Source organism: Vicia villosa, linkage group LG5 (assembly GCF_029867415.1).
Source record: "Vicia villosa cultivar HV-30 ecotype Madison, WI linkage group LG5, Vvil1.0, whole genome shotgun sequence".
Taxonomy (NCBI): Eukaryota; Viridiplantae; Streptophyta; class Magnoliopsida; order Fabales; family Fabaceae; genus Vicia; species Vicia villosa.
In genome coordinates this window covers 28,934,851-28,951,057 of record NC_081184.1, presented here as the reverse complement: position 1 = coordinate 28,951,057, position 16,207 = coordinate 28,934,851, and the positions used below count along the sequence as shown (strand labels likewise).

Here is a 16,207-nt window from a genome sequence, read left to right as displayed (position 1 = left end):
AGAGGCGTCAAATAGGCATAAGCCTTCGTCCATGTTTTTCAATCTAGGTCGTCACAAAAATGTAAATGAATGTGACTCGATGAATGCAACATCACATACACAATCACAACAAATTCGTCACGAGGCATACGCCTATATCACTGTTATTACCAATAAATAGAGGTAATAAATTGTCACAATAATTCCTGCACTTTGCAATATTAAAAGAGTAATAACATCACATCATCACTGGCCATAGGCCTACAACTTAGTATCAATGCATCACAACAACAAATCAACGACAATAAATCATCAACAACAATTCAACACAAATATTCCAACCAAAACAATCTACATGCGTTCCGTAATTATTCAGACAAATTTCATCCCAAACCGGTTAGTTCGTTTATCGGGGAAGGTTTCTAATATTTTATGTGGTACTGTTTTCATCAATTCTTAGTATTACTACCAAGCCTCTGTTATTAAAATTACTCCTGCTACAAAACCAGTCCCTGCCATTATCCTTCTGTCACAAAGCATACTACACTAATTTATTTTTGCTACTGATATGCTATATGTTATCCTTTATACTGCTTCTTCTAATTTTGTTGAGTCTGTCATCACATTACTATTCTACTATTAACATACAATTTTTGCAACCAAGATATTCACTTCTGGTATTCTCTGTTATTTTCTGCTATAATTAAACTCTCCTAATCCAGCTTCTATTACTGGCTAAATTTCATGTGACATCATGCTTATTATCATTGCTATTACATAAATTAAGTGGAAATTATGCTAATGCTAAGTCATGAGATTATTCACTAAAACAAACAAAAGAAATACTAAAAATGAAATTGGTGGCCCCCGTCCCAACCTGTAGCACCCGTCCCATAAAAGAATGGCTAAAATGTAAAATTAGCCACATGTGGCACCCACCCCAGGGCTAAGGGGCACCCACCCCAAGGCTAAGGGGCGCCCACCCCAAGTCTCTATGGCCCCCACCACATTTCTTCTTCCTCCACTAAAATTTCTTCTCTTCTCTATTTATTTTTCCAAGATCCATTTTCCACTCATACTTTCATCCATTGGTTTACATAATACCCAGTATTTATAGGGTCAGTTCCAGTTAAATTAACACGACTAAATTTTGCAACATTTCATCAGGATCTGTTTCCTCACAGATATCAGAAAAGACCTCACACATCAACATCACATACAGACAACAAAACATGCCAAACACAATACACAATCTCAGTGATTGGTTAATTCTAATTCCTAACATAGTTACAAGAAAATATCAATTAATACTGCAACAATATTAGGGATTTATAGTAGTGTCAAGACCAATTCCAAGAACAACAACTCACAGCAGTATAACATTCAGATAGGGGAAAATTCATCATTCCGGTATAACCCGTAACACAATTCAACACAGCTATAATTTTTAACGACCCAAAATTCTCACATATCATTTATCATAATCCCGGTCATAGAGCTAGAACCCCCTACCTTGGATTGAAGGTTGCTCTAAATTCTTTCTCCGATCGAAATCCCCCAATTTGGCTCTATGTGATTTTCACTGCTCCTCTCCAAAAACCTTGTTCCGCTTCTATGCCTCTATTCTCTTTTTTCTGCTAAAATTTAAATTGCATATTGCTACCTCTAACTTGTATCACAACTACCAAATGGGCTTATTATTCTTCCGTACAACTCACCTCACCAATTATGCTAGCCCACATAAAAATAAGATACACCCCTCCTTATATTATGTCTATGCTTAGTTTAACTAGTTTATTTTAATTAACAGCTTATCCTCTGAAATACTAATACTCACATATTAACATTCCTAATAAAAAATACGAAATAATAATAATAATAATAATAATAATATTAGCAATCGACCGGCTACTCAATTAAAATACCCAACTCGACGACTCAAAATACAACAACTCACGACAAATACTCGAAATTAACTAAATTAAATAATTAGTCGCATTACTAGTGTTACAACTCTCCCCCACTTAGAATATTTTCGTCCTCGAAAATGCTCTCGATACCATAACTCATAACGCAAACTTCGCATCTAACTTCTCGATTCTCAAGTCGCGCTTGGTGACTCTTCAATCACTACTTCTCCGAAATAACAACAACTTGATACGATTCAAATCCAACACACACATGCTATTCCACGCCCTCGTGATATAATCGTTACTAACTTGTCAATCAATCAACAATATCCTGACATATCATTCCTTAAGGTAGCAACAACCATAACGCACTCATACTTGGATATACGACATCACATCATCATCCTAACCACATTTCCAACATCGAAATACCTACACAGTTTTCATTCCCACATACTTATGTCACTCATCAACAAAATACCAAAAACTCTTTCACCTCGTCGTATTACTCTTATAGCGACATCAACATAGCTATCATGCTCGACTTCGTCATATTATGGAGTACAATTCTTTGTTATATACGGTAATCATCAATAACATTTTAGCAACGGTAAAAATCGTTATAATTTCAACTTAACCGTATAACTTAACAAACATACACGTAGTTCACCATCAACCAACACCCCACAGTATAATTCTTATATCATCAGCAAATATTTACTAGCAACCATAGTGCCCTGACGCAACATCCTTAAATCACAACCTACCAAATCAAACATATAAATCAAGACATATCATTCCCACGGCTCATGATATTATAATCTTTCACTCCTACCTAGTCGTGCACGCATAACAACTGTGTCACATCACGCTTTAACTGCACAACACTGATTATCCAACTTAAGTCACCATCCGATACGTTTCACTCTTTCACAGTCGCTTCTTCATAAGTTCACACAACATGGTGAGCGATTATCCTCACGGTTTAATATCCATCACCTTACCTACTATTAAGATAACAAGACAAGTCTATGCCATCCAACACGACCTCGTCTACTATCAACAAGAGATTAAGGGTGATCAGTTCCTCAATTTGTCAATAGATAGCTGACAACCATAATGAAGTATAAACTGTCGTTACTACATAATAGCGTCCCTTCCGAATTTTCACTCAAAGTCATTAACAACGTCATAATCCAATAATTTTACTCTGAGGTTTACGTCTCCCACAACTTCCTTCTCACTCGCTCTCATCGATGAGACACCATCGTTCAAACATATTACACATCCTGCTTCGTACTCACTTAGCATTACACAATTCATTAAGTACTTTCCAATTCCAGAATTACTAATATATTTGTACATTACAATTTGTCTTGTCCTAACCAAGGTATTTATCTGGGCAAAAGACTTTAACAATATTCACAACTTCTGGTCTTACTCTAAATCTCCTAATATCTTTCACATTTGAACCTCATTCCAATAGGAATCTCAACAAGTCTTCTTCATATTGAATTGGTGATAGAGATTCTCTACAATTCTTCTTTTACGCATGCCACCACTTTGGCATCACAAACACTACTTCAATTTTTCTAAAAGTTTATTTCCCCTTTACTACTACTTGACTTTTCCTTAAAAGCCATCGGCACCCAAATCATCTTTAATGCCGAACATCTCATTCTTTCAACTTGTTCGTCAACGACATGTTCCACTTGACTTCGTTTCAAACAACTGCCATAATAACCATCTATACTCAAAAGCCTCATGTTTATGTAACCGACTTCTGGTTTCCACCTTGAAGGAGTGTATTTATTGTACTTAAAACACTCCCATAAGGTAGAATATATTTTCACCTCTTCGTAGGTTCAAACAGCACCTCAATCTGATATCCAGAACACAAGGTATGAATTTTCTAAGTTGTTCGAAAAGGCCAACACTGACGTCATACCGTAACAAACCTTACAACATCATCCAAAATAGAATTCTTCCCTTGTATAATCACCAACACTTTAAATTCATACTTATCTCTTTGAATTCCAAACTCTGACTTGCGATCCATAACCATCCAACAACATCATCAACTTGTTAACAATCACTCATATGGATCCCACGACAAAGTCTACAGCAACATTCATCATTCTAACATCGCCCTAATATCGACATTACACGCACGGGTAATTCAAATCGATAACTTCACGATCAAACAGCAGCAACGAAACCTCGTAACTTCATAAGTTCCACCTTCTAAAATTATTTTATTTACTTGGCAATCACTTTCTGAAACATGAGGGATCCACACTCCATTCGTAGGTTAATGACCGTCACATTTCTCCTCATCCTTTGAGAAGTAACCATCAATAATGCCTGATTGTTCTCCGTCAGGGTACTCTAACTTGATTAACAACAAAACCTCGAATCCATGTCACCTTCGTATTTGGGAGACACCAAAACTTCAATGATACTTTCATTGTCTCCATCAGCAGAACACTGAGCCATCATCTTACAACTAGAACTTATATGAGAAGCAAAGTTTCTCCCTCACTTATCTCATACTAACTTCTGCATATGAGTGATTAGAAAAGTAAACAAGTACCGACAGTGTTTTAGACACATGTCGATTACTAAGGAACAACACGCTGACAATATTCAACTTTTGCACAACTCTACAGACTCGACAACTTGCCCGGACGGACTGACCTGCTCTGATACCACTAATGTAACACCCCATTTCTACCCGACAATTATAATCAAAATCAGAGTTATAAAATTTTAACAAACAAGCGGGATGTCACGCTTCACAGTAAAATCATACATCATAGAACAATCTGCTCATTTTAATTCAATGGATACATAACACTTCACATTCAGATGAACCGATAACGTCATACTTTAGTCTTTGAAACCAAACAACTTTATATTAATTATACAGCGGAATCACAGTATTCAATGTTAAATAACATATCATCTTGTTCAACTAAAACAACTTGAAAACATCACAATACTTCTTAAAATTCAACTCATAATTCAACAATGTAAAACAAAGACAACAACTAAACAATTATCATTCATCCCTTCTCGAGTGTTACATATCAGAGCATGACCCTACCCGACATAAACAATGGAAGATTAATATCTTCCAAGCCACTCCGAAAACGTACTAATCTTCTTAACCCGCGTGTTACCAATATAGGGGTAACATTCAAACAGAAGGGGTGAGATATCGAACTACATAGACATGTGTATGATAAATAATATATATTAGAATTTGAGTAATTAAAATCACCATGTCAGAACACCAACATCACAATTCACAATACAAGTCACACTTATGCAATATAAAATGCGACACTAACAATGCACATGCATGTGGTACCCAGGGCTTCAACCCTCATCACCAAAACCAGTCCCTGCCATTATCCTTCTGAAGCATACTACACTAATTTATTTATGCTACTAATATGCTATATGTTATCCTTTATACTGCTTCAGCTATTTTTGTTGAGTCCGTCATCAGATTACTATTCTGCTATTAACATATAATTTCTACAACCAAGATATTCACTTCTGGTATTCTCTGCTATTTTCTGCTATAATTAAACTCTCATAATCCAGCTTCTATTACTGTCTTAATTTCATGTGACATCATGCTTATTATCATTGCTATTATATAAATTAAGTGGAAATTATGCTAATGCCAAATCATGAGATTATTCACTAAAACAAACAAAAGAAATATTAAAAATGTAATTGGTGGCCCCCGTCTCTACCTGTAGCACCTGTCCCATAAAAGAAAGGCTAAAATATGAAATTAGCCACATGGAGCCCCCGCCACACTTCTTCTTCCTCCACTTAAATTTCTAATCTTCTCTATTTATTTTTCCGTGATCCATTTTCCACTCATACTTTCATCCATCGATTTACATAATACCCACTGTTTATAGGGTTAATTCCAGTTAAATCAACACGACTAAATTTTGCAACATTTCATCAGGATTAGTTTCCTCACAGATATCAGAAAAGACCTCACACAACAACATCACATACAAATAATAAAACAAGCCAAACACAACACGCAATCTCGGTGATTGGTTAATTCTAATTCCTAACATAGTTACCAGAAAATATCAATTAATACTGCAACAATATTAGGGATTTATAGTAGTGTCAAGACCAATTTCAAGAACAAAACTCACAGCAGTATAACATTCAAATAGGGAAAAAAATCATCATTCCAGTATTACCCGTAACACAATTCAACACAGCTATAATTTTTAACGACCTAAAATTCCCACATGTCATTTATCATAATCCCGGTTATAGAGCTAGAAACCCCTTACCTTAGATTGAAGGTTGCTCTAAATTCTTTCTCCGATCGAAATCCCCTAATTTGTCTCTGCGTGATTTTTACTGCTCCTCTCCAAAAACCTTGTTTCGCTTCTATGCCTCTATTCTTTTTTTTCTGCTAAAACCTAAATTGCATACCGCTACCTCTAACTTGTATCACAACTACCAAATGGGCTTATTATTCTTCCGTACAGCTCACCTCACCAATTATGCTAGCCCACATTAAAATAAGATACATCATTCCTTATATTATGTTTATGCTTAGTTTAACTAGTTTATTTTAATTAGCAGCTTATCTCTTAAAATACTAATACTCACATTATTAACATTCCTAATAATAAAAATACGAAATAATAATAATATTAGCAATCGACCGACTACTCAATTAAAATACCCGACTCGACGACTCAAAATACAACAACTCACGACAAATACTCGAAATAACTAAATTAAATAATCTGTCGCATTACGGGTGTTACATTGTCCGTTCATATTCTCGACAGTAGGATACCGACAACATTGGAGAAATCTTTGCACTATTTAACTTCGATTGAAATGAGGATCATGCCGAGCATATCAAGCATGTTGATTATTGGCTGGATTATTATCACACTGGAGGACTTATCAAGTGCAAACTCTCCACACTAACCCTCATGGGAACTATCTTGAAGTGGTAGAAGTCTCTCCCATACGGGAATATAAACTCATAGGGGACCATTGTGACGTGTTTACCTCTTAAGTTATAGTCCAGAAGAAGCATCCGACCAAGATGGCGATACTTAGTGGAATTACGCAAGGCAATAAAGAGACCTTGCAGGAACACATTAACAAGTTCACCAAAATGGTTATAGTGGTATGAGGTGTTGAAAATAAATTAAAGTGTTGGAACTTGGATATCTAAGATGAGCTTGGTAGCATAATGTAAGTTTTAGGAGAAATTAGGGCTAAAAGATGTGAATAACATGAACAAACTGCTGAACAAGGCTCGGGCGTACATAAATTGGGAGAATGAGCACCAAAATTGATCATGGGATCTCGTGGAAACTCCATGAGTATGGTAAATACCTTGGAAAATATGTTAACCATTAGAGAGATGACAATGAGTGGGGGTCATGAACAACAGGCTCCTCTTATACCCTTTAGAACACTTCTAAAGAAAAGTTTTTAACAATTCCACATTCTAATTTTCTCATTAATCAAGTTTTTACCCCCAAATCTCATAACCTCTTTTTTTTAATTAATTATTATTCTATTATTTTATCCATTTAAAATTAAGTAAAATTTAATTAAATTTTACTACTCTCTCCCACAATTATCCACAATGACAAAATAGTCATATAGTATCACATATTATCATGTAAATAAATAATTAAATGAATATTAAATCACCTAAGTAATTAAATAAAAATATAATTTAATAAATTAATCAAATTCGAGGTGTTACACACTAAATTCTAGATTTTAACTTACTTAAGCTTTTAGAATTTAGATGTCCAAACCTTGTGTGCCATGGCCATTATTGTTCCTTAATGCTTGCAAGAAAAAATTCTTTTGTAGTTTGTATAAGTCATTTGAAAGTTCTATTCTTTGACAATTGAGACCTCAATATCATATTCTTACTTTTATCAAACAATTGAAATTCATCTGCACTCATTATCACTAAGAAACCTTTTTCCAATGATTATTCTATGCTTATTAGATTTTATTTTATTCCGGGTAAATAGAGTATTTTCTCAATCGAGGCACCCTTTCCATTCTTTATTTTTATCACTCAATACATTCAATTTAAGGTAGTTGTTGTTTGTAAGCTTTACACTAGTCTTCATGCTTAAGTCAAAATTAGTAAGTCATTCCTTATGTCATGTCATGTGATTGGAGCATTCGGAATCAAAGTACCACTTCTCACACATTAGATTCCCATCACATGTGGTAGCCATAAGTAAAACTGTCTCATGCTCATAACCATTATCATGAGCTATATTGGCTTCTTCATCTTCTTTTTGAATTTTCTTTCGTCCTTCCTTCTTGTACCAATACTCATTTGCAAAGTGACCATGATTTTCACAATTGTAACATTCTATCTTGCTTTTGTCAAACTCTCTTTTTGGTATGACTCTTACTTGCAAGGCCGTCTAAATTTTCTGGAGGCCCTGTGTAGGTTAGTCATGGTTCAACCATGACAAAATAATTAGAGGCCCTATTTAACCACATTCTAATAGTGGTGAAGATTTATGAGGTCCCATTTAGTTAAAGTTTAATAGTAAAAAATTTGAGGTCATGTGCGGTAGCCCGCCTTGCACGCCCTCAAAGACGGCCCTGCTTACTTGAGCGTCCTCCTTTGCGAGTCTGTAAAATCTTCACCAAATCATTTATAGCCATCTTGCCCAACTTCAAGCACATATTGTGCTCTAAATAATGATTTCATCAAGACACTCAACCTTTCCTAAATGTTTTCATTAAAAATCAGGATATTAGATGAAAACCCATCATTTATATTCATCTTGCTTTTGTTGCAAAAAATTCTTTAATCACTATTTTTTCAATGTTTCCCAACTGTCCCCTCACAAAATCACTCGTGTTTCCCTCACAAAATCATTTGTGTTTTCCTATAAATCAACACAAACCCTTTGATGTTAAGCAACCATGCTCTAGAAGCCAATTAATGGCCCAACAAAGTTGTTACTTGCAATGCAAGTAACACAAAAACAAAAGAGAAAAATAAAAACGAAAACAGAAAATCAAAGAATGAAGTTCGAGTCACTAGTAATGACTTAGAACTCTTATGCATTAATTTGAATGGAAGGCAACATTAAGCTATAAATAGTTAGGTGACTTGTGGGTTAAGTAACAGACTTTTAACCATCAAACTAACTAACTAATTTTTCTAAGCCACTTTGTCAAAAAAAAAAATAAAAAATTTCTAAGCCATTTTGAATTATTACAACACTTCCTAAGAGCATTACCAACCATATCATCCACCAGGTCAAACTATTCACCATATTCTATATGCGCTTCACCTCTTAAAGTGTGTTATTAACATCGAACTTAATATTAATATGTTTAAGTCATTAATCATAATTAATCTACACTCAATATTTTTCTATAAAATTAATTTTTTTTCTAAATGTTTTATAACATCTTCATGACTCTAAATCATTCTACCTGTACATTTAAAACACAAACATCATGTCTCTCACTAACGTCTATAAATATCTTGGAGGTAACTTCTTTATTCTACAAATTTATTTACCACAATTTTTTTTACATAGTTAATGAAAAAAATCACTTTTTTAACCATGAGTAAAAATTTAAAAACTTTTACTTCAACTTAATTAAAAGGATAAATTTAAATTTGGGGTGGGAATATAAGTACATTAGGGTTCAAATTTTACATTGTGCAAGTTTAAGCCCAATAAAATCTAAATTAGTATTCTATTCAAAATCCCACTCTTTTTTTTTTTTTCTTTTTCTACCAGAATAAAAAAAAAAAAACTCTCTTCTTCTTCACAATTCGATTTTCATCTTTCAAAACAGAAAACCCGATCTATCTGATTCCGTGAAGTTTCAGCTATGGCGTTCATGAAGGGTAAACCAGTAATCACCAAAATTGCAGCGTTGGCGAGATACGGTGTTCTACCAGGAGCCATGGTGGCGGCGCTCGTTTACTCTCCTCCTAATTACGCTGACAAACACTCCTCCGCCACCGCCAATTAGGTAAATCGTTTCTTCAATTATGCATTCTGTTTGATTCTGTGAATTCTCTGTGTAATTGAATCTACGATTTAGTTTATGAATTGAATGAATATCGAATTTGATCCTGAAATCATAAGATAGTCTCAAGTTAATACTGATTTTAGGTTTTAAATAACGGCCGTGGTCGCGTTAACGCTTTCGTGATTTCGATCGGTAGAGGAGGTGTTGTGAGACTTCGTTGTGGTGTGAATTAACCATAATTTGTTTTTTTAACATGAAAACAGTGAATAATGGTATCGGTACCTGCCAATACCGTTTTTTCGCGGCTGTGGATTGCTTTTTAAACCTTTTTACGATGATGAAGAATATCATTTTGAGATGTAGTATTGATGCAATCTGAATTGATGTATTTGAAGCCTTTAATTTGGTTGCATGTTGTATTTAGAGAAGAATTTGAGGGTTTATAGTTCTATAACTTTATGTTTTCAGTGTTTTCTTTCTCTTTATGTCTTTACTGTTTTTATTAGGGCTATTCATGGTACAGTTTGTGAAGAAAACTGAACCGAACCAAACCAAACCGTAGTAAAAATTCACTAGAGCTGAATCGAATTGTTTCAATTTATTAAGAACCGAACTGAACCAAAAATATTGGTTTGGTATACCGTTTCGAAATTCCGAACCGTATCAAACCGTTAGAAGACAATTTTTCCCAAACCGTACCGTTTATCAAAGAACCGAACCATCAAGCTATTTTTCAAATTTTTTTAAAAAATTAACTTGTTTTAAGCATTTTTCATTTTCAGTTTTGGTTCGGTTCGGGTTCAGTTTCAGTTTGGTTCTAGAACTGCTTGTGTATAATAGTTTGGCTAACTAACCAAACATAACGGTTCGGTTATTTTAACTTCAGTTCAGTTCAGTTCTTAGATTTTTTGACCAGCCCTAGTTTTTTTCATTCAATCGGCAGAAATGTGGGATTTTCCTTGTATGGTGTAGGGTTGAAAATATCTTAACAGGTTTTGTATATGTATTTGAGAGAAACTGTTGGGAGTTCTTGAGTTATGGAAGTAAATAAAAGCATTTTGAAACATATTAACTCATAGTAGTAGGTAATTTTTATGAAGAAAGTTTTCAGTTGTGGGGCCAATTATGTACTGCGATGTGTTTTATCGATAAAGAATATTTAGTATTCATTGTTTTCAAAGAATGCAACAACCATAGGCCTTCGTTGGGATAATTCTGTTAGTGGTACAGAAGCGATGCATAAATTACAGCCAAGTTTTGTTTTATTTGGCTGGATTAGCTACATGAGTCATGTGATTATGTTGGGGTCAATCAAGAAGAAAGCCATTTTTGTTTTGAAAAAAATCGTCTAATCATACCGTCGATTCGTTTTCCTAATTATTTCCTAGGTCTTTTCGAGCCTCCATACTATACTGTCTTCTGTTTGATCACATTGTTCTTATTCGAGCCTCCATTGGTTTTCTTCTCATGTGATCAAAGATTATTCAAACTCGACTCGACTACAATAATGCCTTCATTGCTCTTCTCCTCACCAAGAGTTATTCCATACTTTTCTTGAACTCATTGGTTCAATCTTGTATTTTCTGTGTGTTCACTGATCCACTTCTGCATCTAACTAGTTGCCTCTACATTTTTCTTTGCTTTTTTGGCACTCGACTGTCCCACTTTCTCCAAATCAAATTCTATTCTCTATTTTTGGAAGTATTGGATGGCCTGAAGTGAGATGCTTAGCAACTACTTGTATTTCTAAAAGCCTGTTTGATTTTTGTTTCTGTTTTCAACTTTTGTTGCCCCTCTTCAAATGGTAGATTTTTCGGCTTTCCGTCATCCGCCTTGGATAGCGATAGCCACTGCCTTCCATACATATGAAGGCCAGTGAAACCTCTACCTCTTGTTTGTTATTTTGGATATCAAACATCGTTTCAGCCTCAACTATCCATCTACCTTATAGGACCATTTTAATCAAACTTAGGCAATTAAACATTCTAAGAGCCTTCTTATACTCATTTGGAAATTGGGATCTCATCTTCAAGGTTCATTGAATGAACATTGAAATGTCCTTGATCATGCATTTAATTATTTCTAACATCGTTAGAACTTCCTGCTAGCCAGCCTCTTTTTGCTTAGCTAAATCCTTCAACAATCGAAGAACGCTATTCAAATTGTTAATTTTCGCACACTTTTCTCCAAAATCTTGCATTTGATCCTTGTGGTGAAATTGGAACTCTACATCTAGGCATTCGAATCATGTCTTCCACGTTTCACCAATCTTTCTACTTGAGTCCATCCTTGTCAAAGGTGACTGGCAGTTCAAACCAAATTGCTGGACTCTAGAACTAAACAAAAATTCTTGATTTATCATGTATAAAGCGTTGACACAGACACATATACACAGACACATATACATAGACACAAAACGTCAGTAATAATTTGAAAAAATATAAGTGATTGAATGTAACAGATTATAACAAAAATACCATCAGCATAGTTGTATCTTATTTTGTGACACGATTTTAATATTAGGGGAAATAACAGATTATTATTTTTGGATGGAACAGGTGCACGAGGGTTACATTACATGAAGAAAATCAGCAATATGTGAGAGTCCTTTAATGCAACATGTTCTGTAATAAATTGAGTGACTAGTTTTGTTTTAGAAATACTTAGATTATGACTGTTTTGGGAGACAAATTGTTTCATCTGAGTTTTGTGGAATCAACTCTTTTGTCTCTTGAGTATCACTGAAAATAATAACAAGGAATGACCCTCACATTTGTTATTATGCACCATTTATTTTCTTAATAGTTACAGTTTTTACAATTCAGCAACTACTTGTTTATTAACCCAAGTTAGAATAAATATAAAAAGGCAATAGGAGTTGGTCATCCTAAACTTTTATTATGCACCGCACACTACGAACGCCTCAGAAGAATCCTTATGGTGATGGTGTGAAGAGACCAATAGCGACGGAATTTAAGTTCATGTTGCCCAAGCTCGCCCACACGAAGAGCAATGGAGAAAGTTAGACAAAGTGGATCATTATTTTGAATTGAAAGTATGAACGAGGGAGAGAAAATGCAGGCCCTAATTGTAGACATGGAAGGGATAACTCTTACTTGAAACTAATTATTGGAATTCTCTTCTCAAACTCAACTTGGGAGGAATTTCGAACTAGTATCCTCGAAATGTTGAAGTGCCCCATGATTCAAAGCCCTTTTGAGCCATTGCTTAATCTTAATATGTATTAATATGTATTGGACTGCCAAATTTTGAATGGTATACAAAGCCCTTAATATGTATTGGACTGCCAAATTTAAAGGGAATTTTCCTTAATGTATTCAAGGATGTGTCATGGACTGAAATCAAACTCCATACAATAGAAAGATCAAATGAATTGATGAACTCCATGCAATAGAAAGATCAAATGAATTGATGAATTATGTATTTAAGGTGTTGTTGAGGGAAGTAGATGTACAGGAAGAAAACGAGGGGGAAAAGCAACAGGAAGAAAATTCTAAGTTGGAGATGAAAAATGTACAACCCTCTATGTATAGATAAGACCCATTAAAAAAAAATCATCAAATTGTAGGAATTATGGAAAAGATGTTAGTGCTATAGATTGTAGAGCTTCATATAATTTAATTTCTTCTATGTTGGTTAAGGAAGAAAAATTGACCATAGAAGAAACTCCACCATATCATGTGAAAGTGGTAGATGGAAGATGGATTCCATGCAAAAGAATGTGCCCTAAACTAAAAATCCCCATGCAATGGATGGAAATATAAAAAGACTTTGTTATTTTTTAGTTATGAGAAATGGATATGGTATTGGAAATGGAGTGGCTATCTAACTTGTAGAAAATTAGAGAAAATTTCCATGATTTAATCATCAACATACCTTTGGAAAATAAATACTAAATTTTAAAAGGAGGGTCTGAATTAGAGAGATCTCCGCTTTTTTTGAAGTGTCAAACTTTGCAATAGAAGAAACTAGAGCATTACATTTGATTCAGGTATTGTAAGACCTCTGGTTAAAAGGAAAGAGACTCCGTCATCTCATTCAAGTGTTCTTTTATTTGTATTTATTAATTATGTAGAAAGTTGAGAAGTAATTACTATGACGTAATTACAACTACAATTTCCTATAAAAGAAAGTCGCCATTCATATTTTGACCATCCAAATGATCTTAATAAACACCATTCAATTTTGTTAATTAATTCACATATAAAAATGTAAAAATATTTAATATAATTCAATAGATACTTTTTAACACCTTTTATAAATAAATAAATAAATAAAATCAAACTTAATAAACTATTAAAACTATAAAAAAATGTAAATATTTATTTTGTTTCGTCAAAAGAAAAATGTGTGAAAGAGATGACCAAAACATCCACTGCAACTCAAACATTCTCTATATATTTCTAGTGAGCGGAAAATTTTTAATATTTACTTTTAAGATAAAAATAAATAAAAATTTAAGTTTGATTTAATTTATAACGATAATATTTATTTATATTTACGTATTAATGTGAATAAATTATTAATATTTTTAAATTAATAAATTTATAAAAAATTTAAAAACAAACTTAAATATTAAAAAATAATAAATAAAAAACATATATATTTTATTTTACTTTTATAAATCTAGAATTTTTTTTATGTGCGAATGCAGAGTTGAAAAAAATTTAAAATGAGTATCCCTTGTAATCCGTTTAATTTAATTTAATTTGTTTGGCTATAAAAAATAATTGAGCTACAAACAAATTAACCCCTAACCCCTTAAGCTAATATCATCCTGGCATTTCAATAATATTGATCAAACTCAAAATGCTAAAAAAATTAAATGATAAATAAAAAATAAATATTAAAATAAAAAATTGAAAATAAATTAAAACATAGTTTATTGATATTTCTTGAAATCCAATTAAACATGAAACAACAGAGAAATACTATAAATATCCTCCATTGTCTCACATAAAATGGAAAACAATTACATAGAGAGATTGATACAAGAACACATAACAATAAATATTATTGTTATCAATTTATTAATTCTTATTATAATTTTTTTTTCTAAGATTGTTTTCCAATGGTGCGTTTATTGTTAAGCATCCACACTCTAAAAGCTTGAAACTTCACCCCAATTTTACTACAAAATTTCTCGACAACATTCTCATCTTCTTTGCGAATCTTCCAACCTAATTTCACAGCAAAATCCAACATTTTCTTCTTTTGTTCACGAGTGAACTTTGTTCTAAATCTTTTTTTAGAGCTAGTCGGCATTTCTCCACCACCACTAGTATCACCGCATTCAGTAACATGGACAATACCATTAGGCAAGTCGAGGGATGTTGTAGTCCCCCTTGACGTGCCAGTCATATGGATGTAACTATTGGTAGTTGGAAAAAATGCGGAGATTGGAGTTGGGGAAGGGTAGTAAATGGTATTGGACGGAAAATGAGTTTGACTTCTTGTGACAAATTCTTTACGATGAAAATTTCTGTGACAATTACACGCAGCACATTTGAAAAACTCGATAGTACCTTCAACTCCAGCGGGTAAAAACTCGCAACAACCATCAACGGCGAAGCCTCCAATGCTAGAAGCATGATTTCTTCGACATTCTTTAAATATTTCTTTTCTTTGAACGTTCAAAAGAGGTTCCTCACCTTGATGATTTGAGAGTTTCACTATTTCAATGTCTTCATTTTCCATTTGCTCGGTTAAAAAGCAAAGGCTTGAAAAGAAAACAAACAACGGAATGGAAAACAACATTCTCTCTATCTCTTGTTAATTTGTTTATCTCATATCTGTTTGTCCACCATCACTTGTCTTTAAATAATCTCAATTTTGATAATTTTTTTATTATTTAAAAACTTTGATGTAAGTATTAATTAACTCTCTTAAATAAAAAGTTTATATTTTATATATTATTAAAATAAATTTCAATATAAATAATTTTGTAAAGATTAAAATATAATAATATGGACAAAAAAATATTATAAATGATTAAACTATAATTCTTAAATATATTTTTTATTTAAAAAAAATAAATGTCGGCAACAAAAATAAAATTTAAGAAAATATAAAATTGGTTATTTTGTCGGATTGAATTTATATTATCTTTTGATTTTTTGACTAATAAAGATTATCATATCTTTTTATGCGGCTGTTTTTATGCTCTGTAATTAAGAATTAATTGGCTTTTTAATATTTAGGTTTTATAAATTTGATCTTTAAATTAGTTGTTTTCTTCC

General features: G+C 33.1%; 1 protein-coding gene across 1 annotated transcript; it reads right to left on the bottom strand.

Annotated features, from left to right (window-relative positions):
- Nucleotides 1–14,958: 14,958 nt before the first annotated feature.
- LOC131601515 (zinc-finger homeodomain protein 2-like) lies at nucleotides 14,959–15,740 on the bottom strand. Its single transcript, XM_058873354.1, has one exon. The coding sequence runs from the start codon at nucleotides 15,723–15,725 to the stop codon at nucleotides 15,024–15,026; it is 702 nt and encodes a 233-aa protein (XP_058729337.1). The 5' UTR covers nucleotides 15,726–15,740; the 3' UTR covers nucleotides 14,959–15,023.
- Between the last annotated feature and the right edge of the window lie 467 nt (nucleotides 15,741–16,207).

Bases quoted from the DNA above. Each gene is read 5' to 3' on its own strand.
- LOC131601515 (XM_058873354.1), bottom strand. From the start codon at position 15,725: ATGTTGTTTTCCATTCCGTTGTTTGTTTTCTTTTCAAGCCTTTGCTTT.